General features: G+C 42.1%; 1 protein-coding gene across 5 annotated transcripts in view; it reads right to left on the bottom strand.

Annotated features, from left to right (window-relative positions):
* GRK5 (G protein-coupled receptor kinase 5) overlaps positions 1–24,944 on the bottom strand; it is a 175,432-nt gene that overhangs the window by 10,121 nt on the left and 140,367 nt on the right. For 4 of the 5 annotated variants that reach the window (XM_080597411.1, XM_080597412.1, XM_080597413.1 and 1 more), the window contains 8 exons: positions 22,682–22,774; positions 19,386–19,449; positions 18,700–18,840; positions 17,692–17,882; positions 13,042–13,079; positions 12,130–12,219; positions 10,685–10,893; positions 2,073–2,210 (listed from right to left, as the gene is read on the bottom strand). In XM_080597411.1, coding sequence (XP_080453537.1) covers positions 2,073–2,210; positions 10,685–10,893; positions 12,130–12,219; positions 13,042–13,079; positions 17,692–17,882; positions 18,700–18,840; positions 19,386–19,449; positions 22,682–22,774 — 964 coding nt within the window. Of the gene's footprint in view, positions 1–2,072; positions 2,211–10,684; positions 10,894–12,129; positions 12,220–13,041; positions 13,080–17,691; positions 17,883–18,699; positions 18,841–19,385; positions 19,450–22,681; positions 22,779–24,944 lie in introns of all 5 variants that reach the window. The other variant, XM_080597415.1, reaches the window with a different exon arrangement.

Here is a 24,944-nt window from a genome sequence, read left to right as displayed (position 1 = left end):
CTAGACAGGGAACAACAGAATAACAGAATATTTATGAGTGACACACTGGAGACAGCTCTGAAAAGGGATCTCAATTAGAAGTGACCTTCTGCACAGGTAGCTGTGGGTTTTGCAGCTTAAAAGTTTAAAGGAATGTATACTAACTGCTAAAGAAAACAGAAGATCTTTTGGCATTTTTCCATTGTTTTTATTAATAGCTCAGCTGCTGGAAGCTGTCCAGAATCACCTCTATTAACTCTTTTAACTTGGCTGCATTTCTTCAAATAGCCAAATGGCTTTACCTTTATAAATTACTCCGTTTTCTGGGATACAGACAGGACTTTTTGCAGTGATGCTGCTTTAGCTCATATTCCAGCAGTCAGTCATAGAAAACAGAAATAGTCATCACTGGCTACATGACATAGTGTGGTCATTTGTGCGCTTAGAGAGCTCCCATTAGCCACACAAAGTTACCCTTTGAGGCACAGGAATAATTGAGGGGTGGCTTGAGGAATTAGCCCAACCTAACAAACTCAAGCACATGTTGAATTATATTGTCAACACATGGTATCATGACTGCACAGCCCAGTGGTCCAACTGTGCAGTATTTTACCTAGAGCTGAGCAGCGTGGCCAAACAAATCAAACTAATTCCTAACAAAAGTCGTATTTGCTGGAGGCTGCATCTCTTTGCATTTCTGGTGGCTGCAATCCGCAACATCTTTGTGGAGACAGAGAAGGCTAGAGGAGGATGGAGAAAGATGTGTTGGATTACAACCTCTGCCATTGGCTATATAGCTTTGGGCGATTCAGCTGACTTCAGTAAAGACTTCAAAATCTATGGATGAAGTGCCAAATAATTTAAATTAGAGGCAGCTCTTGAGTTCCCAATAAATAGCCATAAAAATTTATGTGCCTCTGCTTTAGCAAATATGTCTATAAGAGGTGCCTTCTGGGCCTTACATGCCACAGTTAAGCTTTTAATACACTCTGGCGAATCCCAAATTTCAGCCCAGAATTTTCTAATTTTCTACATCAGAAAGAAATAGTAGCTTGTCTCCTATTTCTTCCCACTAAAGCAGGTCGTAACACCATGGGCTAATTGGCAGGAATAACTAGGCCGCATAGTAAAATGTAAAGCAAAACCAGAGCAGCTAAAGTAAACTTTTGTAGCTTTTAAACCACTTTGGTTTGGTTGAGTTTGCAGCAACGTGAATGAGAGCTGCCAAGATGTTACTTTCCTTAATAAGTTAAAATGGCAGTGTTTACTTAGAACCATATGGGAACTTTACGGACAGGAGGCCTACCCAGAAAGAGAGCCCTGCAGGAGGAAAATAATCAGATAACTCTGCACTGGGGTAGAGATCTATACCATAAAAGGGTGGAAAAAGTTTTCTTATTGCCAATGCAACAGTCTTTCAGTATGTGCGAGACTGGTGTGTAAACCTGAGTAAGGACTCAGCATTGGGTTCTACTCCCCACGAACACTAACAAGTTAAAAATGCTATTTCAGCTCCAAGCATTCTGCCTGAGGTGACACGTTATCTGAACCTACTCAGACTTTCTGTAACAAATGCCTGTTTTCATAAGGATCCAGCTCATTCCTCAGTTCTTTCAAGCTCTGGACTTTCTAATTCTGATCTCACCTCAGCATATATGTCTATATACCTATGTGTATACATATGGCTTTCATTGCTGATTTTTCCAAGCACCATCTGGTCCCGAGCATATTTATTCTCACACTACTACTATGGCTAAGAGAACATAGAGGTTCCTAGTTTAAAGCTTGGGAATTGAGGCATGAACAGATATAGCGGTGTCTCCAGTGTCACACAAGAACACTGGTAAAATAAGTGGGAATGAAAGAAGCCCCAGGTTAACACCCTATGTAGAGGCCCACCTACCTGCATGCACACATATCTACAGAGCAGCCCTCCTCCTCCTCTTAGCCTCCCCGCTTCAGCCCTATTGCTTATCACATCTTCCTAGGTCTGCTACCCACATATGCAGTGATGACAGCTCTAAAAATGGGAAGTTATTTTAGAAACAAATCTCTTGAAAGAGGCCAGTGGGTGTTCTGTGTATCGTACTTACATCAGGGACAAAGGGAGGATCCAGCATTCCTGCTTCCAACCGCTTGAAATTCATGCTCTTGAAAAAGGGGTGCCTCTTCACTTCTGTTGCGCCTTCCCCTTGACAACCCAGCCGCTGCTTCATGTCTTTGGTGAGGAGCTGAAACATGCCAAGAAGATTGGTATGAATGTCAGAAAAGCAAGAGCTCCTCAATGATATTTATATCTCCAGCTGTTTGTTAATATACCCAGAGGGAAGTACAGAGGGGAATTGTAATTGCTGCTATTTAATGGCCAAACTTAAATGCATTAGGATCCCAGTGTTCTAACTGCTGGTCAAACCCTTTGAAAATTACCTGCTGTAAAGTGTTTACAGTCAAAATAGACATTGCTTCTTGTGCTTACTTTCAGCAGACATTTTCTGGAAGAGGTCTGACATACCTTCATGGCATATATAAATACATAGTCATAAGTCCCATGTGATTTTTCTCTCTCTCTCTTTTTTTTCCTTTTTCTTTTTTTTTTTCATTGCATTCTTGTAAAAATATTTTTCTTGTGTTGCTTAGACAGGGTTAATTCACTACCAAATTATATTTCCCCCACCACAGCATACTCTAGTATATCACATGACACATTAAACCCACACTTTGTCCTCAAAGGCCTATCTCTGCTGAAGTCAAGGGGTGTTTTGTCCATGGAGCTACCTGACTTCACCCAGAAGATGATTCAGTGCACCAGTATCAGTAAGCATCTTCAGTTCAGTCTCGTTTATTTTCAGAGAAAGGCAATGCACTACCACTACCTGCTACAGCAAGTCCTGCCTACTTCTTGGGTACTCATAATGGAGCAATGAAGACTAACTGAACTCAGCATCCTCTGTGTATAAGATAAGCAGGTCCATAAACAAAAACACAGGGGTGGCAGATCCTGGAGGACCTTGTAGGTATGGAGTATTTCATCTGAAAGAAAACAGTTAAACAGAAGAACACCTCTGGCACATGCTAGTTGGTGGATAAGGACACAGAACATGCAGCCAAATCTTCATTTAAATCATATGCATAGAGTTGAGTAGGCTAAATCAATGTCTTTAAAAGAGATCATGTCTAACAGTTGAAGGGCGACAGCTCAGCAAGCAAATGACTGGTGCAAAACGATTCTCACTTGTGACAGGGACATTTCTTAATGTATCACTGCCTTCAGGCAATCTAATGAAAAGTGAAGGTTCACAAATCTGTTTCCATTTATTCTCTCCCTTCATCTTCAAGGAAGCCTGGATGACATACTCTCTAAGCTACAGGAGGGAAGTAGAACTCATAATCTGCCCAGAGATCTCATCTGCTCGTTAAAGAGATGCATAACTTGTGCCTTAGTGCAACAGAAAACTAAATGTGCATTGAAAATAGTCATGTTTACGAAAGCTTTTAGGTTAGTTTTGCTCGAGTCTCCATTCTGGGGGAAAGACTTAATCCATACACGGAGGAAATAAAACCCCCCAGCTCTTTTCCACAAGAATGGTACGTCTTGCAGAGACATGCACGCAGCCTAGCTGACACACCACCGCTCAGCTCTTGTGATGCCCTAATTTCCAAACGGCTGCTGAAGGAAGGTGGCCAAGGCAGCCTGCATTAGCATCAAGGCCGTAGGGTGGCCGCTGCGGCCCTCACGGCCGGCTGGGGAACGGAGGAGAGAGGGGCAGGAGGGGGAGGCCTGGCGCAGCCCTGGCGGAGGGGAGCGCGGCTGCCGGGCCGCCCGGGGCCACCGGGGGGCAGCAGAGGAAAGGGCAGCGCGGGCAGGCACCGAGCCGCGGCGGAGGCGGCGCCGGGGCAGCCGGAGCGCACTCGGGGCCCGGCCCGCAGCGGCGAGGCGTTCCGGTCCTCCGCACGGAGGCTCCCGGTGCGTGAACGGCCTCGGGTGAACGGCCTCGGAGCTGTGTCGGGGGCTCTTTTGCCGGAAAGGGGGTCACGTCTCTTGGTGCGGGGAAGAAAGGTTCAGGCCTTTTTCTCGTCTCCCGACTCGCACTTGGCTGCTCCAGCGCTGGAGCTGAAGTGCAACCGTCTCCCCTTGGCCCCTCCCCAGGTGGGATTAGAAAAACTCCCTGGGACTGTATGCCCAAGGGGGACTCTGCTGCCATGCAGGACTGTAGAGTGGTTTGGGTTCCCTGAGCATCTGAGACCGTCACGGGACAGCCCTTGGGAGCCCTACTAGTTAAACCTTACTAGTTGTATCCGACAGCCATGGCAGTCAGCATGCTGAGCTGTACCTTGCAACTCCTGGCTGGGGCTCACTCAGGAGAGCAAGAGGCAAATAGCTCTGGAAGGGTCAAAGAGAAGAAGAAGCATTTTAGGAGATCAAGTAGATGATCAGGTGCAGCCCTGCAGAAGGTTGGGAACCAGGATCCAGGCAGCTTCCCTGCTAGGGCAAGGTTGTCTGGAGTTGTTGATTGTAGGCTTTCAAGCTCAGGGTATGCTCCACTATGTTCTGGTAATGTTTCTGTCTCAGCCACATCAACTCAATGAAGGGGAACCTTGAAAAGACTGTTTGTTGCTAATGGGAGCTCACAAGTCCTTCCTCTGGTGCCAGGCTAGAGCTGAATTTTCTCGTGTTTATCATTGGTTTACAGGGTCACAGCTCTTTAGGCTTCTCTGAATGCCCTGCTACCCCCTGGGCATCAGTGGTTTTCTTATCTTACTTCCACAGCCTCCTGAGTTCTGCATGTCTTGCTAGGGGACTCATTTTCAGCCTGAGGCAGCAAATGGCTTCAACAATCTGAATGTTCCCCACATATGCAGAGACCATCCTCCAGCCAGTCCTGAGCAAGCTACAATGGCAGAGGCTAAGAACCCAGAAAAGGTGCGGGGTGGGATGGGACAGGACGAGATGGTATTGGACACATGAAATAATAATGTTTTGCTCAGCTCTGCCTGCCTCAGCAGTAGCAGCGGCAACAGCCAAAAGAGCCTGTAAGGACTGAGAGACGGTGGAAAAGCCTCTAATTCTGGCCACCAGAGCAGCTTCCAACCTGCAAATAGCACAGTTCCTCACAGTTTCCTCTGCATCTAGTGCTGCTGCAGTCTAAATGTTGGGAACAAAGGTTGGTCACCAAGAGTGGCTGGATCAAAGAGACAGAGAAAGATTTGGAGAAACATCTCTATGCCTTACTGTCCTCTGAGCACATAGATTTATGTGATACAACATCACTTATCCAGCTCAGAGGAAAAGATCTCTCTCAGGGCACCTCTCTGGAGCATGTATGAGACTGTGAACTCTCATGGTCTTGAGGCAAGTTTTCTTTTTCTCTTTTTCTTGTTTTAATCCCAACAGGCATCTTGATTTAGCCTGTGTAAAGAAGATTACTTTGGAATTTCCAGTCAAGATCTGGTTTGTTCTACTGTAGCAGGGCAGAAGAGATGTTAATTCTCTTAATCTTTAATTTTCATGCTGAGAGGGCTTTCCTGACAGGTGGAAGAATCTGAATTCCAAAGGACCACTTGTACTACCCATGGCTCTGATACACTTTTGAAAATGATACCTTGAAGCTCTCAGGATCAGTGCTCCGCAGAGCAAGTTGCAATAGTAAGGGGTAGATTTGGGCCTGCCTGTAGGTGATAAAGGAGTCCTCGGCAGTTTCTGCTCTAAAAGTCAGCTGTGAAGGGAAGAAAGGGGGATACTGTCTGTCTGTGCAGCCAGTGATTTTTCTGCTTCTGAACTAGGTGGGAAGACTAATCTAATCTGGGAATTTACCCTTGACAGGCTGTAAATGTTAGAAGTTGTTTGGTGTGTGGGGTCAGAGGATGGAATGGCTGAGGATAGAAAAAAGCTGCCTGGGGGGTCCTGGGCTCCTCTATGATGGAAGTATTCAGTAACCTCTGATGCAAGAAGAAAGTCTCTGGAGTATGAATGCAGTTGGTCATGGGTGGCTAGCCACTGTGGGCTGAAAGACATAAAAGGGAACAGGCTGCTGGGATGGACTGGGACTGAAAGACAACAGAAAGGATGGGATTTCCATGTAAAGCCCAACAGCAGTGAAGCAACTGCCTGTCTCTTGAGGAGAACCCCAGGAGAGTCACAATGGAGAAAAAATAAGACATTTGGGGATTTTGATAAGCTCTAGATACAGCCAGCTCTAGAGATGGCAGCAAACAAAACTAGATGCTTCTCCTGGCTTCCGTTGTGGATGCCAAGAAATAGCATGGACTAGAATAGTTCTCAGAAGGGAAAGTCCATCCTTTCTCTAAGTAATAATGAATCTTATACCATTTCCTGCAGCTCCAGAAGCTTTCTGCAATTGTAAACCTGTGTATGAGCCTGAAATGTGCATCCCATTTGGGAATCTCTCCAGGGAAAGAAAACAGAGATAACAGCTTTATGTTTTGAGTCATCTCTACAGTTTTGTTTAATTCAGTTTCAAAGGATGTATTTGAAATGAATAAAGAGCAGAACAAAAGGAACTACATGAGTCTGATGACAAGCCCTCCCAGAATGGCAGTGCAACGACCCATTCAAGCATAGTTTCAGTGTAATTCTACAGCCTAAGCCTATAGAGAATTCACAGAGCCACAGATCTGAAGATGGCTTAGGCATGAAGTTATACCAAGCAGCAGAGCTTTATGTCCTGGTAATAAAGGCTCCAGGTGACACTGGATGTGTCTAAGTAAGGGCAGGATTTAGTCTAGACTTAACAGACAAAGCATGACTAGAAAAGGACTTTCAAAGAAGACTCTTTGAGTAGCAACGGTGAAGTTACATTTTTCTTGATAAAAAGAACTTTGATATTTTCATGTCACTTATTTGATCCCAGCTGGGGATTCAAACTCTGCAATGTCTGAGACTTTTTCCAGGACTTTGTTTTGCTTCCTTTACAAAAAGAAACAAGCGTTGTGAGGATTGCTAAAAAAAGACAGCAGTCCCCAAAGCACTGCTTTATTTATCTTCATGTGATCAGTCAGTTCATATCCAGATCATACCATATAATAAATAACTCTAAGTTCAAAGATGGTAGTCTTAAAATTACAGGAGTAAGGGAAATTCATGAAAAGAGAGAAGGGGAATAGTAAAACCAATTCCATTGACCAAGCTGATCAAATAAAGGGATCACCAACATAAATTTCAACCCTGAAACAAACATACTATTTTTAACAATTTCTAGAGAATAGAAGAGTAATACTATAGATATCTCTGATTTAATAAACAAAACAAGACAGTGTTGTGGGGACTGAGGATGCTAGAATGGCATAAATGATTGTATATTGCACTGCTTATAGTTATGATAATCACAGCCCAATCTGGCCAAATGTAGAAGAGTCAAAACTCTCAGGCATGGGTGACAATAAAGCTCATTGCAAAGGCTTACAATAGTAGATATTATTATTTATTTTTTTTAGTATTATTATTATTACCACTCGCTGTAGCAGTAATAATCATTTGAAGAGTGCGAGTTATTCTGCCGAAAGTAAGTCTTAGGCAGCACTGATAAACTTTAAGGTATAAAAATATATGAATAAGTTGGTTTCCAGAGACGAAAGCAGAGAGAAGGGATGAAAGCAGACAGGAGTAGCAGCAGTATGATGACAGTGGTTCTGGTGGTGAGTGAAGAACAGAAGAAATTGGTTTTAGGAGAAAAAGAATCCATCATCTTGTAGTTGGTTAGGATGGCACTTCAGGAAGGAATCAGATATCAGAATTACAGAACAGCTGAGGCTTGGAAGGGACCTCTGTAGGTTGTCCAGTCCAACCCCCCTGCTCAAAGCAGCGTCACCTAGAGCAGGTGCAAGGCCACGTCCAGTTGGATTTTGGATATCTCCAAATGTGAGGACTCCAAAGCCACTCTTGGCAACCTGTTCCAGTATTTGACTACCCTCACAGTGAGAAAGTGTTTCCTGATGTTCAGAGGGCACCTCCTGTGTTTCAGTTTGTGCCCATTGCCTCTTTTTCTGTCACTGGGCACCACTGAGAAGGGTCTGGCTCTGTCTTCTTTGCACTCTCCAATCAGAGATCCCTTCTGTTGACTAAAATGGGAGCTGTAGGAATAAGACATGACAGGAAAGCTAGTCTGCAGGAAATGTAGGCAAACAGGACACTGACAGAGTGAGAGAAGAGCACAGCAAGAAGGGCTCATCCAGTACTGTTCACTTGAATGCACTTCAAGTCACATCCTTGGATGCAAGACTGCACTTGTCGGGGAAACACACGTGTACATCAATGAGGTATATGTCATAACAACAACAAACGGAAAGTATTTCCTAGAAAGATAGGATTTTTTCAGAGAAAAAAACAACAAAACAAAACATGAAGCAGTTATGTTATATGGGAACTATGGGTTGGGGAGCTTCCCAGAAAGCCAGCTGCCCCTGTTCCTAATTATTTATTATTCATCTCTGCTTCAGTCCAAAATGAGGGCTGATTTATGGGAAATGACTTAGAAAATGAAACATGGAAATATGGGATGGATGATGATTAATGGGAGCTAAGATATGTCCCTGCAAAAACACAAAGGGCATAAACATCCAAGGGGGGGAAGGTTGATATGGGGTGACACTAAAGGGTTTTCACGAGTAAGTGAATAAAGGCAATATATTTCCTGATGGTAAGGCTATCAGATCACGGAGTACGCTTTGAAGAGAAGATTAGGAGACATGGTGGAAAACATGTTCCTCACTCTTGCCCTGAAGAGTATGCTACAGGTAAGCCTGTTGTGTTTGGATCTTTCTGATGGCCCAAGTTGAATTTATGTACTACGGCTTTATGCTTGATTTTGCAGGTATGATGGAAACTTAATTATACCTATTTTTTTTGTTCCCTGATAAGATGCTGATACAAAGCAACAAAGTTCAGGTTTTCAATATAAAGAGCCAAAAGAATTTGAGAAAATGTATTTGAATCTTGGATTTTTAAAGACTCTTTTTAAAAAATGACTTTTGGATGGAAAACCTCATATTTCATCATACTCATTATCAGAAGTAAGGCTCTTCTTGTCTTAAGACACAGCAATTTTAATGCGTTAATGTTCACAAAGGACAGCATTCTCTTTGGATCCATTAAGAGTTTGCACAAACCACCTAAACAAACATGACTTGTGATTGGACAGTAAAGTAGTAATGACCAAGTTGTCAGGGGTGATTTTCGTACAGTTCATGCCTTCCATGGGGCAAGAGAATGAAACAGATCATTTCCTGAGGTTCTCTGAAACCATGGGTTCTATGGCTTGAAGATGAAAATGACCACTTCAACACGTTGACTTTCGCTGTCTACTCCCCCAGTACTATCCTATCAATGCTACATTTAATTCTTCTCGGCTTTTAAATTCTCACAGGCTTGGTTATTTTTCTACAAAGTATACTTTAATTATTTTATGTCTCATGCCTGCAACTAACTATAGAACAAGCAAAGCATTTTTGCCTTGTGACATTTTCATTTCATGCTAGTACTCGGAAGTGCACAAACTCTCTGCCACCCCAGCAGACTCTGCTCTTCACCTGGTAGGAGTTGAGATGCTACTAGAGAAAAAAAGGCAGACCTTTTGAGCACATGAAATGGTCTGTATTAGCCTGTGGCTGTCCTACATCTTTTTACGCTGGGGCTCTGAATCGCAGATTAAGGGCAGTGTATGGCCTAAAGTATCTATCAAGAGTGATGTCAGTTAATTACTACCCTGGGGATTCAGCAATGAGTTGGTGCGCTGTGAGTTAATGACTTCCAGGCATGATACTTGGCAATGCTACCATTATTACTTTGCAAGGAGACTTCAGTGTCTCTTCACGAAGCCAGCCAACCAGAATGTTGTTGATATGCTGTTTGCTTGCCTATTGCACAAGATGTTGGTGCAACTCTCACTACCTATTTGTTGATCTTTCTCTCCCTTCATTCTTTCTCTACAGTTTACATAGATATGTCACTGTCTCCAAAGGAGACTTCACTCTAGCAAACAAATCAAGAATAAGGCTACATCCATTTCCAAATTACAATTCAGTCTTCTAAAGATGGATGTCGACAAGACATTGATGAATTCAGACACAGCTTTGAGATTTCTCAAAGGGTTTGAGGATTTCCATTGTCAGACATGGCTATTGTGCTATGAAAATGACTCCCAGCTGAAAGGGTGAGAAAACATTTTAAAGGACAGCTCAACAGTATTAAAAAAAGCTGGATACCCTGGCACCCTGGGGGAAAAGTTGCTAACAAAGTTAGTGAGATGGGGTGGGACAACATTTGAGTGTCACAATAATTGCATTGCATAATCTTTGTCCTGCTTACCCCCAGCTCTCACCAAAGACAATGGAAGCATGGGGTTTTCAGTTCCTTGCAGGAGACACTGAGAGTCTTGCATCATCAAGTCCTTTTTATTTTTTCTACAAGATTATAAAACACAGAAAGGCATTCTTGACTACAAACTAACATTCAAAGTCTCACGAGAATAGATACCGCTCCCTTGGCCATAAAACTTTGGAGAGGACTCAAAATGACCATGATCCCAAATAAACACAATTTGAATGAATAAAGAATGCAGTCATCCCATCAACAGATGAGCTTGATTATTGCTTGTCTCTGCAGCCCCTCTACGGTACCGCATTACCTCTCAGAACGTGTCAGATGCAGCTTGCTAATGCAGCTGCCACAGCGGGCCTTCAAGCCCCTTACCATTTTACAGATGGACTTGGCCTCCTCAGAAAACTTATGGGAGTACACCTCCTCTGTCTCCAGCACTCTTCTGTCCACTTCTTCCCTCTTCACCTTCTCTTTCCTTCCACGAAATGGTGATTGCCCAGCAATCATTTCATAAATGAGACAGCCCAGCCCCCAGTAGTCAGGGCTGAGTGTATATCTCTGGTTGTTCAACACTTCTGGAGCTGTGGAGGAGAAAGATGTATCCTGTGACAATGTTTGATGTTGGCGGGAAGAGAGAATGGTGGGCAGAATATAAAAATACCTCCCGATTTCTCTTGAGTGAATTACAGAAAATGCAGCATGTTACATGCCATGTTCTTTTCTCTACATGCCATGTTCATGCTGTCTTCTGAGTTCTCTACCAAGTCAGACCAATTGAAAAACAAAACAAAACAAAACCAAGTTGAAGCTAAGTATTAAGGAGGGGCCCAGTCTTAAGAGTGCTTCCAGACTTCTCTGTTTACAAAATGACATACAAGCACACATCCTGTAAACAACAGTGACATTTATCCAAAAGCAAATTCTGTCTTTTCATTCAATTTATAATTTATTTTCCCTCCTTTAAAAAAAAATAACAAAATAAATCTACTTGTTTTGTGTTGCAAACATCCAGTTTGCTGTGGGCTTATAGTCACTTCCTTGCAGGCATCCTTACCTTCCATACATAGTTACAAAAACACATACACATATGTTCATGGGCACAGAGTCTTAGTGTGTACACAGACTTACACTGAAATAACAAAACCTAGAAATGACAGCTGATTTGCTTGCTTTCATTAAAGCTTCCATATGATACAACAGTGGCTCATATCAGCTAGTTTCTATTTAGTCAAATAAACATATGCAATTTTTATTCCACAAAGGATGCCTACCCAGAGAATGCATGAAAATAATCACATTCAATTTCAAAAACAGTTCTAGTTAAATCTGGGAGTGTGTTTTTTACCCATGTACAAATCTCTACTCTTTTGTGTAGCCTCCCACTGTCCAAATAGCAAAACATAGATGTGGACTTAGCCACTTCATCACAAACATACAAATACTTTTTAAATACTATACAAAGTAGCAACGAGAAAGAAATCTTTTCTTTCCTTTGTGCACATAACCCTACTGAAATAAATCTATGATAAAATCACTAGAATCCCAGTTGTTATCTGTTTTTTAAATTTTTCTTGCTGATTTAGCATTGTAGACCAGTCTCATTAAGAGCTGCTGTGGTCCAGCCTTTTCCTGACTTCTGATTTCCTCTAGATTTTTTATTATTATTATTATTATTTTTTCTGGTTTGCTGCAGGGAACTCTACCCAGCAGAGTGTGATTTTTAAAAATTCTTTTTCTTAAGCCTACATGGCAGAAAGATCTCCAAAGCTCAAGTAATCCCAGCAAATTGTCAAAAAGATGAGCTACTGAAGACTTACCCATATACCCTACTGTTCCTACCCTTCCACGGATTGATTCACCCTCAGGGATTTTAACAGCTAGGCCCAAATCAGATATTCTAATATGGCCTGGAAGGAAAAAGAAAAACAAACAAACAAAACAACACAAAGCAGATATAATCGTTTGACTCCAAATTAGCTCAAAAATACAACTGTTGTCAACACTACAATACTCTTGTAACTTACTGTTATGATATGTGAAGAAATGAGTGTTTTAAATCATCGAATTGGAGCAGTTTCATTGATAAGGAAAAGAGGAATTACCGAGGGGGATATAATGCAGTGAAATGTTAACAGTGAGGCTAGGGACTAGAGTGGATTGTGTTAAGTATTTCAAAGCAAACCAAAAAAAGACACCGAGTAGCATACTGTAGGGAAGTATCTTGAACTGATCACAGTGGATGGATGGGCTGACATAATTCTGAGACTCTTTGATGGCTGAAGGGACTACATCTGGTCTATAACTCAGCGTAAGATTTGATTACCGCTGCCCTCAGCAGCAAATGGGTACCTGGCTTTGCATAAAATGAGAGCTGGCTCGGCAAAGGACGAAAGTACTTTTGAAAATGGAGTGGGGAGCATAGATTAGAAATCACAATGTCCTTTGTGTTGTGCTAGCCTTGTAACAATAGGGATGGAAAAACAATGGAAAAAAGGCAGACACCACCAGCAAAGTCATGCTCTCAAGAACACACCCTGCTGTGTAGCACAGCTGCTTCCTTCCACCCGTGCAGCGAGTCCTAGCACTTCACCCACCCCAAGACATAGTATTAGAATATGCTGAGCCTCTTATTCACTTCAGAGCATTATTTGTCTTTGTGCAATATGTATCCTAAAACTAACTTAATCTATTTTACTGTGAAAGAACCTCTGTAAACCTCTGAGACTTACCATAATCATCTAGCAGGATATTTTCTGGCTTCAAATCTCTGCAAATGAAAGATAGCAGTTATTTGTATGAAGCTGGGTTTGATCACATAAGCATATGACAGTGTGTGAGTGCATTTATTACTAGTAATAAACCAATTGAGTGTCAACTCAAACAGTAAGGAACTCATGGAACCAATACAACTTTCTGCAACTCACCCCGTAGTTAGAATGAAACCATATGTCTTTTTCTAAACTGGAGTTACATTTTTCCACTAAGCCACGCTTTTAGTTCATAATGCACTCTATAATGGACTCATCCATCTAGACCAGTAAACCCTATAAACCAGGCCTTGTAGTCCTGCGTGTTGATAAATCTCTGCAACATTTCCTTTTATAAAATATTTTTGTTAAAATATTAAACATTTTAAAATATTTTATTTGCTTATGAAAATGATAACAGCAATCCGCTGGGCTCAGATTTGCTCTGCCTGGCGTCTGGCTCAGGCCAGTGACGTGAATGTGTGTACATGCACTTGTGCACATGTATAACGGTTTTAGCTAGTTTGGAAAAATGAGGGGCAGAGAGGGGAATGCTGTGCCCGGATTAAAACTCTTCTTACAAACATTTAGGAAACTCTGATGCCTGTGTGGTTTGGAGCAGTGCCACGAAAACTGGCAAGGTGGTCACTCTGATGTCAAAGATGTGCCTTTCGCTGCTCATGTGGAAAAAAGAAAATGCCCAATCCAGCCAAGTTATGAACTTCTGAAAAAAATATCTCCCATTTTCATATATGTAGCACAGCTGTGGCAGGTCATTCTTATAAAGGGCTTGTCCACACCAAGCCGGCTCTACCAGCTGCAGCTTTTAGGTGCTGTCCGTGCCAGCCCCTCTCCATCCCTGCCTCTCCTGGTGGCAGGGGGCTTCTGTCAAAGCGGGAGCTGTACGGCTGCTCTCCCTGCTGCTATGCAGACATCACGGGGGCAAGGAGCAGCCTCTGCACAAGCACAGGGCAGAGGAACCAGCCAGGAGCAGGGGGAGCCTGGATCAGGCACCAGCGTGGCTGGGTAAGGCAGGGAGAAGCGCACGGATTCAATTCACAGCTTTCTGCCCTGATTTTATCTGATGGATTCCTACAGAAACCCAGTATTTAGCCTGGTCCAAATCCAAGCAGTGCTTGGTCTCGCCTTTCTTCAAGGCCTCCTTGCATTTGTGAACCAGCTTGATTCTGTTAGCTTCCCAGCAAGACGCATTTCTTTTCAAAGAGCAAAGAGAGGCGGGTGTGCAAGAGGAACCCTCCCAACAGGAGAGCAGCGTGCTGCCTCCTGGGCAGGAGGCCTCCTGCATCACTTCAGTGCCGTGAGTTTTCCTCCGAACAGAGACAGATATGTGGCAGTTTCGACAATGCTGAAAGTGACACTTCAAAACCTGTCTGGTTTTATTTAATTTTTTTCAAGCAAGAACATACCAAGCTTACTTTCCAAGTAAACAATACTGAAATATGTGAAGGGCAGCTGGACGCTGAGGGGAATCTGTGATTTTGTTTAATATATCACCGTGGGCTTTCCCTGCCTATCAGCAGAAGTTTCCCAGTACTGGAGCAATGTGGTGGAGGGCGTTTCCTACTTATTTTTTAAGACTTATTCCAAATCCCTTAAGAACTATTACCTGAAGAACTTAGACTTCATTAGTTACTTCATCTTCCACTCCAGCACTTATTAGTCCCACCTAAAGCTATGACTATGGCTAAATGAAAAGGATTCCACATGTTAGCTGAGAAAAGATATTTTCTTTGAATGAAAAAACAAGAGACTCCATGAAGGCTCCGAGAACAGTTCAACCCTTACAGTCCTTTGTGATTTAGGGCAATTAAGGCAAACTTTCCTTCCCCCAGACATCACTTGTCATTTCTGTTTTCAGATCTCCGGTTCCTCAGGATCAAGGATGGCTCCCTTTGCATGGCTAACACTTGGAAGTGTCAGGGAGGACTGTGATTTTTGTGCTGAAATGTCTAGAAGAATTAACACTCCTCTGTGGACCCAGTTATGTGTAAATATGCTTCCCAACCGTACAGTTTCCGAAATGTAAACTGGCCTTGCCTAAACATACTGAAACATAAACTGCTGGCACTACGCCCATGCTGGAAAGGCTATAGTGCATTGTTCTGCTCTACAGGACAGCATAAACAATACAATTAATCATGGTGGACAAGGCTTTGCTGTGTACTGTAATGCCTAGGACATTGTGATCTTGATGCAGATTGGAGCTTGCAGGCATTGCTATAATATATATATATTGCTACACTGCTATTATATATATATATATATAAATTCGAGGAGAAGCAGAAGGTTTTCTTCTTTGCTTTCCAGGAACAATCAACCCATTGACCTTTACTAACATGATACTGTTGAGAAATATAATGGAAGCTCCTTGTTTGACACGGGAATTCTGACTTTTTATCTGATGCTGAACCTGAAATCTGGCCCGGTTGTTTTTTCGGGTCACATACAGAGCGTGCCTCACTGGTGCATGAGATGGGGAGGTATTTTGGAATGCTCTGATTTACTCAGAAGCGTTTTGTTCACAGAAAATGAAATTAAGTCTGAGGAATAAGTGTTTTGCTATGAATTATTCACCTTGAGAAAGCTGTAGCGTTTAGTTGCTATATTTTATTGACCTATATAGCACTTCTCACGGGTCCCAAAACACTTTGCAGTATTACAAATTAGGGGTCTCTGCAGCTGCTCCTGAAATACTGCTAGAAAATGTCACCTACCAGGATATAATATCATTCATCACCAAAATGAATGTGCCATCTGAAGTGCAAACTAGCAACTCTTTTAAGAGGAGCATGAAACAAGTTCTTAAGAAGGTAGGATGCCATTTCTCTCAGAGCCCCATACTATTTTAGATGGCCAGATCTAATTTGTTTTATTAGAGAGTGGCATTAGTATGGCATTTTACCAGTCACGTTATGAATGTATTTATCATTTTCATCAATAAGGTATGCTTATGATTTACTTTTTTTTTTTTTTAAGAAACAATAAAATACCTCCTAAAACTTTTCTGAACATAGTAGGATGGGTTTTTTTAAAGAAAAAGGAAGCCAGGTATGTCACTCATGATCTGATTTTTCAGTTGACATTAAACATTTAATTCTATTTTGTTCCTTGAAAAATTCTACTTCTGGGCCAGTGCCAAATAAATCAGCATATTATCTATGTCTGCCCTCCTTGTACGAGCTAGCAGGATCTGAGTCACAGCAAGGCAACCGAGTGGCAATTTGTTAGAGAACTCCTCCAAGGAACAATATCATAATTTATCTATATACAAGCATATGCACAATGCTTATTATACATGGGCATGTCAATGATTTAAAGTGTAGCTTAGTTAAAAAAAAAAAAAAAGGCACAACAAACCACCATATTATTGTCTATGAAATATTGTCCTTGGATGTTCTTCCATCAATTTACAGGACCTCTTCTGCTGTGAATGCCAGCAATAATGATTTCACAAGCTAGGATCACGAAGACAAGCATTAAATGTTGTTTACAACTATATTGGTTGTTGATTAAAGAAAAATAAATAAATCCCTGTGGAGCCATGAGAGCTCTCTCTAGAGCCACCCTTCTTATCCAGCCAGTAAACCCGAAGAAGTCCTGACAGAGTGTTTGTGTATAGCCATAAGCCAGCCTGGAAACCAAGAACTTGGCTCATCTAGCTAATCAAAACTAGAGTTTCCATGTCCTAGGGCATTAATCCGTGCCCTTTGTCTCAAACCCTCGTGTGTTAATTACTCTGCTGGAAGAGAGGGAAGTCCCTGGCTGCCTGCAGGACACTTCCAGCCGTGTCCCTGCTCCACAGCAGTAAAGGAGACCTAGAGACTGCCTCATTTTGCAGGAAAAGTAGGAGGTAGCAAGGAGAGATGCAGGTTTGCTGCAGGTCCTGAAGCACCAGCAGTGCTCCAACAGAGAGCATGTTGTGCTCTCTGTGAGGATGTGCAGCTTCTCCCTGGATGGAGGGGGTGTCTGCTTTCCAAACTCTCTTGGCTCTCAGCTGGAAGTGAAGAGGCACCATTTGTCCAGTGTGCCCAGACTTCAGAGTGGTTCCACCTGCTCTAGCACAAACTGCATGAGAGGAGAATGAAACCAGCACAAACTATGTGAGGAGAGAATGAAACCAATTACAGCAAACTACCATGGCTCGTGGGCCACAGCTTTCCCTTCATCATCTATATATTCTGCTCCCTATGGGGCAGGAGAGGTGTTCTTTTTTCCCCATGTCTGATGTGTCATAGCCCCTAATGCAACACAATCTAATTAGAACAGAGGCTTGAATAGAATGATCTCCATTTCATACCAACTAGAAACTTGATTCCTTAATTAAATCTCTTTGAAGAACTTTCATAATTCTCTTAGGTCATTCAGTGCATGCTGAGAGTAGGATTTGGGGGAGTTTTGTGTTAGTTCTGTGTAATTTAAACATGATGTTTCTAGTGAAGCAACTGCTTCCTTCCACTACTACTGAATCGTACCGCATTTGTACATGGGTTTGCAAAATTTCATCAAAGACACTGAGACACCTAAACTGCATTGTACCACCATGAGCAGGGGGGATGCAGACAATTCTGTTCTACCTGGGAAAGTTGTCTTAAGACTCCAAAGAATGCTTACCTATATACTGTATTTTCTCTGTGAAGGTCTTCTAAACCACAGAGAATCTCTGCTGCATAAAACAAAGCTCTTTCCTCTTCAAAGCCTGGGTTTCCCATGTTGTAGATATGAAACTTCAGGTCACCTCCATTCATTATGGTCAGAACTAAACACAGTGCATCCTTTGTTTCATAGGCGTAGGCTAAATTGACCTAGAAAAACATTTGTAGCATGGTTTTGACACTTCAGTTATCTACTAAGGAGAAATCACTCACTTTTCATTAACAATTTTCACTAGAAAAAGAGAAAAAAACCACATTGAATTTGATAAGGGCCTTATCACAATAGCAAATACACATTTTAAAAGTATAGAAAAATCAGATATTAGGATTTTATAGATTGATTTGTTGAACCCAGACTACTCATCATCAGAATCCCCAAGTTTAATTCTCAGATGCTTCTGGGCAACAGAAATCTTAACAGTCAAGGGGAGATCCAACTCCAGCTGCTCTGTTTTGTTGGACAGCTGTCAGAAAAACACCATCTCAGTGGGTTCCCAGACAGCCCACAAGAGCTGGCAGAACTCAGGAAAGCCCCAAGTTAGGCAGACCAGCTCCACGTCACTGGCTAGGTGCTCCTACCAGCCAGTCTCTTCTGATCTATTTGGGCTGAATCTCCTTCAGTCTGCTCCAAGCTCCTCTCTCCCAGGCACTGGGGATTCAGGTAATCACGCAGGATAAAAATAGCTCAGCCTGATGCAAGCCCTGATGCAAGTCAAGGCTGTAAAGAGCATCAAGCTGACATGGTAGAAACAGGCACCTTGCTTGGTGCATTTCCCACAGACCACAGATAAAACCGAGACTCTGCAAACGTGCATGGAGCAGGAGTAAGGTGAAATGTGGAAGGATTGGCTCCCTACAGAAAATGGCACCTTTTCTGTAACGGGAGTTGGAAGAGGGATCAGATACAACAGGAGAGGGTGCCCAGCAGGTGAGCACAGAACTAAGCTCTAGAGAGTTCAATACTCACTACAAACTGACTATTGACTTTTTCTAAAATCTGCTTTTCATTTAGTGCCATGGATTCGCCTTTCCTCTTTTTTATTCTCTTCTTCTCTAATCTTTTGCAGGCGTACATCTTCCCTGTTGCTCGGACTTGGCAAGCGCAGACCTGAGAATTAAAGAGAACAATTGCTGGGTAAGTCAAAGAAAACACATTTTCTGGGTTGCACTTTGCTCCTCACAATCTGGTCTGATCTGATTTAGTCCTTTTAAGGCTAGAGACAGTGGTGTAGCAAATAAGACTTAGGCAGGGGCATCTGGGGAACCGTCTACTGTTTCCAAACCTGCTGTGTAATATTGGTTTAATTATTTCACTTTCCTCCGCCTGCTTCCTATCCCACCTCCTTTTGTCTGTGTAGATGGTAATCTGCTCCACAAAGGCCTGCCTCTGCCTCCTCGGACCCTGCTGCCCAGGCAGTGACCTCAAGCCATTAGTAAAATACAAGCAGGGTGTGACCCTAATTCCACTGTGACTGCAACAGTCAAACACAAAATAATTTTTGAAAGTGTTCTTTTGAGATTGCAGTGTCAAGAGAGGTTAAGTAAAACTGTCAGCAATTAATGAAAATCAGCCTCTGTCTCATCAAGATACTGTAACCTGCAGTGCCTGAGAAGGAAGAAACATTCTTAACAGAAACTTTCAGAATCACTCACCTCCCCAAAGCCGCCTTTCCCTAGCACCCTGTACTGCCTAAACGTGTTTTTCGTTACTGGTTGCCTGGAAGAAAAGGAAAAAAAAAAAAAAAAAAGACACACTACATTTAATGCACTCTCCGTGATTTATTTATTTCAGGGCATACTTTTGAAAAGCAAAATAGATAAATATTATATAATCACATTATTTCAAGGTAATTATATTATATAATATAATATATAATTATGTAATTACATTACTTCAATACTATGTATGGCCTGAACTTTTCAATTCCAACATATTAAGCTGTAATAAAATACAACACATTAGTGAGTCATCAGTATAATTTCTGCTAGCATCTTAGGACCGAGGAGGGTTCTGAATCTCCGTTATACAGTTTTGGCCTTTGTCAAGCAGAGACGAGGCCTGAGAGCTTGCAACAGCATATTAATTCCATGGCTCATCTCATGATACAGAGGAATTTTTTAAGGGTCGTGCTGGGCTAAGATCTAATCACTTTGGTCTTCAAACTGAGAAAAAGAGATCCAAGATCCAACCACTATGAAAATACTTCTGTTTTCTTGACCTTAAGCAAAACAGGAAATCAATATGAAACAAGCAAAAAACAATCCCGGGAACTGGAGAGGAGAATTCGGATCCCATTCACAGAAGGGTAGGAGCAGGAAGCAGGGCTCGGAGCCCTTCCGGCCCAACCTGAATTACCTGCCTCTTGGGACAGCACCGCTGGGCAAGAAAGGAGGAAGAGCATCTCTTTCCTTTCGGGCATGTGAAACAGATTAGCTGCAACCATTCACCTGACAAGAAAGCCTCTTTTGGTTCAGTTTCTTGAGCAAATTAAGCAGAGGGTCTTTTTTTTTTGTCTTATTTTTTTTTCCCTCTGGTGAGTTAACCTGCATGCATTTTCTGTAGTAATTTAAAGGCCAAATTAGGGGTTAAACAAGTCTTTCTGACAGCAGAGTTCTCCACAGGGGTACAAGATCTTAGGAAATTCCCACAAAAATCTGCTCTACCAAAAGCGCTCCAGCCCTAAATCTAGCTTCTACCGCATTTGCTGTCATTAAAGTTTTACAATGTGACAGAGAAAGAACTGGGGACTCTGAGATATCTGATTTTGTGTCCACCAGTCTATCACCGAAGTTTTAAAATTGCATTAGCAGTCGATATGAACGTTCATCAGAACCTCGTCAGAGCTTTGTTTTCCTTTGGCGGGCAGCCAGCCGGCAGAGGGAGCACAATAACGTGGCTGTTCCAGCGGCGGCGATGATGAGGTTGATGACAATAAGGAATAAACGTTCAAGTGAATCGTTTCATTTATGCTCATCATTGTTTTTAAAAGTAGGGGGAGAAAACTATGCAAATAGCCAAAACGGAAAGAGGAAAAATGCTATTTTCAGGCTTCTAAGAAAATACTGCAAATTCTGTTAGGGTTAAAAGCAAGAATTAGCAGTGATAACTACGTGCTCAGCAATGTCCCTGGAGTAAATCGACTATTTGACTCTCCACTGGAGCCAGCAGGCTGCCAGAAGGAGCTGTTGATCACTCCATGCTACTAACAGCTCTTTGCTAATCCTAAAAACAGTTCTTAAGCTGGATAGGCACAGCCAATAGCTTGTCACATTTGTTGGGAGAATGGAAAAAAATAAAATCCTCAAAGCATTTGAGAAAATTCCTTATCCTGAATGTGAAAATAGCTGGGAAATAGCCTGGCTAGAGATGAATCATCTGATGTTTTTCAACTGAAATGGAAGAGTAAATGCTGGATTCAGAGGAGATGGCATGTGGAGCACGTCTTGGCATGAAGCGGCTCTCCCCTCTGCCCACCACCTCCCTTCCCCCTCTGCGGCAGCTGTGTAGCTTTCCAGGGAGAGTAACTGGCACAGCTCGTTTGATCTCCAAGCCCTTATGCTCATATGCACCACTCAAGGATCTGGTCCCAGCTCATCCGCCGTAATTAATTCCATTTGTGGCAACTGGGGCTTCTCTTGACTCAAGGTCACTGTCACCCAGCAGTGGTCATCTGCTATGGCACTCACCAGCAAGGAGGGGGCAAAGGTCCCGTTCCCTGCAAATTAATACCCACTAAGGCAGCTTGCTCATTACATGTGCTCTTCAATGTCTAGCCAATAAATACCATGTGAGGATCTATATGCTGCATTTTTGTCTGTTTACGGTGTTTTAATAATTGTGATAACTGGTCTAGACAAAAAGTCACCATATTCAGAGCATAGCTAAATAGAACGACAACAAAAAATCAGAATGTATTTTAATCATACCTAATACCATTAAACAGCAGAACATTTGAGCTTTAGAAGCCAAAACAGGCTCCCTGGTGTTTTGGGATGGATTTCTCTTTTATTATTTACTTCCCTACCAAGCAGCATCCGTTTCACTCTTGCTTGGGCAGTGTTCGCGAACGCAAAGCCAGAGACTGGATGTGTATCGTACATTTAGCGCTATAGATGCACAAGGCTAGGTCATAAACAAGCGCAACGTGTCCTCCCACTGTGCCACGACTAGCTCATTGTGACAGGGCCTACAATGAAGTTGGTCACAGAGGTTTCCTGGATCACAGAGGAGACTTGGATTCCTGTTTTTATGGGTTGTACGTCTTGTCCTGTTCACCAGGCATGCACAAGCATACTGGGCAAAGAAGTTGCCCAAGCTGCTTGCTGGAGCCTGCCACCTCCAGGACAGAGGTGTCCTTGAGAGAGAAGGCAGTGGCTGGAGAGCATTTCTGGATGTGAGCACATTCATGGAGAATGAAGGAGCACTGCACATGCCCCAGACACCAATCATACTTGGTGGATGATCACAGCTGGAGACTCAGTTCATAGTTAAATTGAATCCAGTGCCAACATAACCATGACTTTTCTACATGGCATCTTCATGGGGCTAAAACCATCACTTCTTCTTGAACCTTCTAACAGTAAAGACTTACAAACAAAAGCTAAAATTAGAAAAGCCTTCCTGGACCTCTGGGAGAGCTTCCCTGGAGTACAGCTCAGGGAGGCAGGGAATGAGTCTTGATGGATCTTTCGAAGGAGAACAGCATGAAGAGGGAGAGAATCGCTGCACAGAGAAGGCCATAAATGGCAAGCACTGGGAGGAGGTACTAATAATGACGAAGAAAGGACAAACTGACTTTGCCTTCAAGACAAAGGGACTGTACATGCACCATCTCAGCTGCCAGATTTTGACAGTATTCTGTGAGCTTTGCATGGTAAGTGAAAATAAACCTTTTGTATTCACCTCTATTAAAAATAAATAAATAAATAAATAAAATATTGTGACTTACCTTTCCAACCACTTCCACTGGAGAAACCTGTCGAAGTACATGCTGTTTAGGTACTCTTGGAATGGTTCCCCACTGAGGTGGTCAAGGACAGATCTATCTCAGATGAAAAGGATATATAAGCATTTTATAATCCTCATCTTGGAGCAAAAGAGAAACAAAACAAGAGGAGAAAATACAGACTTCTTGAACAGTAGGGTCATCTGACTCCTACTTAATTTCTATTTTATTTTACTCATGGTTTCAGCCTAGGAACAAAGTGATATGTTTAATGTGTTTCATAAGAGAAGGAGTTACACAAGCTGAATAGAAATATGCACTGGTAATGCTTGCTGAAAATTAACAAGGAGTTTCCCATTGGCTTAAATGAACTTTTACAAGGGCAGTTAGACACTAGACAAGTATCTTTGCTTCTCTTAATAAATTAAGTCTGGCTTAACACAACACCTGCAGGAATTGAGCTCCTAAACTTTGGGGGATGTTTACATCTGGATTGAAAATTTCTGCCTGAAGCCCATTTCTGTCCAAGGCAGACCATCAGAGATGTTATTTTGAGCAAAAAAAAAATCAGTCTGAATTCCTGCTATACAGAAGAATTAATAACTGTGATTAAAGTGAAAGGGCTTTTCCTAACAGCAATGTGCCTTGTAGAGTAAAACAGAAGAGAGTCTGAATAGCAATCTGTATTTGTTCCTGGATCAAGAAAAGAATTTGGGGACTCACACAGTGGCTGCAAAGTGTTTATGAAAGGCCAGTATGTAACTGTGACAGATAAGTATGTTGCTTGTGATAGGCAACAAGCAGCCCGAGACCAACAGACATCCCCTGAGGAAGGCCAAGGGTTCAGAGCTATGAAAACAGAGGCTGAACTAAGAGCTGCCTGAGATGGAAGTGATCATGTTGATCCGTCTGTTTTTGGGTCCTACCTTGCTTACTGTCTCTGGGCTCTGCTGGCAGGAGGGTCTATATCTAAGAGTAAATAGACACTTTTCTAGATTTTTCTGGAGGAGGAAATACTCTGAAAAATGACTCTGGTTTGGGAATGGATGAACTATGGCTCATCCTGGGGTGATCCTAGACTTGACCAAACATTCAGGAAGAATACTGAGTCTTCTCAGTTCAGTTCCTCTCCATTCATGAACCACTATTCCTATGTTTTTGGAATTTCTAAGCTGTTTGATTTTTTTTTTTTGATAATAATTCTTGCACCATACATTTGGAACAGGCAGGTAATTGCAAATATTCCATATTCAAAAGACAAATTGCTGTTGTTTTCATTGGCTGTGCCCAATTTCTGATTGGACACAGATCATACAGTATTTGTTTTAAGGAGATGAAATATTTCCCTTAAGTGAACACAAATTTAGAAAAAGAAAAAAAAAAAAGAAAGAAAAAAGAAAAAGAAAAAGTCAGCCTTAATGAGTTTTACCAAATATCCAAAATCAAACTGAAAATTATCAGGGAATTGGAGGGAGGCAGGAGAAGACAGTCAAAATATTAAAGGTCAAAGCAGCAGATACAGTTATACATCCATTTCTTCTGCAGACTGATCTTAACTAGAAGGACTTGTCTGAAACTCATCCCTGCTCCTGCTCTGACAGGATAGCAAGTTTCAAATTTATGTGCATGCTCCTTTTTTTTAGTCTGGCTGCGAACACTTCCAAAATTAACATTATTCAGTACATTTAGTAAGTACCAACAGCAAGTCTTTAAAACTTTTCTTTGACCCCGTTTCAGTCCACGTAAAACGATCATCAGCATATTTATGAACAAGGTCTCAAAACTGGCTAATTTATCTGTTTCAGTTGAGAAGAAGAAATGGCTGTCTGTGAATAAGAGCCTGAATTAAGTGGTGTCCAACGCTAGCCTATTTCTTTCAGTTAATTAAAAGCTTCACATATTTTAAAGAACAATAGCTGCCTTTCACCACTTGTTTGCTTTTTAGTTCCCCTCTTTGGCAACAACAAAGTGCATTTTACAGTAAACTGTCAGCTTTCAAATCGATTTCAGAAATGGAAACAGACATCAGGGTTTTTTATGTCAAGCACAGCTCTGCCTTTGTCATTGTGACTGGCACACACAACTGGTGCAAGTTATACTAGCATCTCAACATGACACCGGGCCAATGCAAGTAAACTAGCTATGTTATAAGAGAAGGCCAGAAATAACCCACATCTCCTACCAACGCAAAGAATAACTGAAAACAGAAAAGGTCAATGAAATGAGTCAAAACAATGAATGACAGCGGAGCGAATTTTACAAATCC

Source organism: Anser brachyrhynchus, assembly GCF_964034855.1.
Source record: "Anser brachyrhynchus genome assembly, chromosome: 6".
NCBI lineage: Eukaryota > Metazoa > Chordata > Aves > Anseriformes > Anatidae > Anser > Anser brachyrhynchus.
This window is presented reverse-complemented; position numbering and strand designations above follow the sequence as displayed.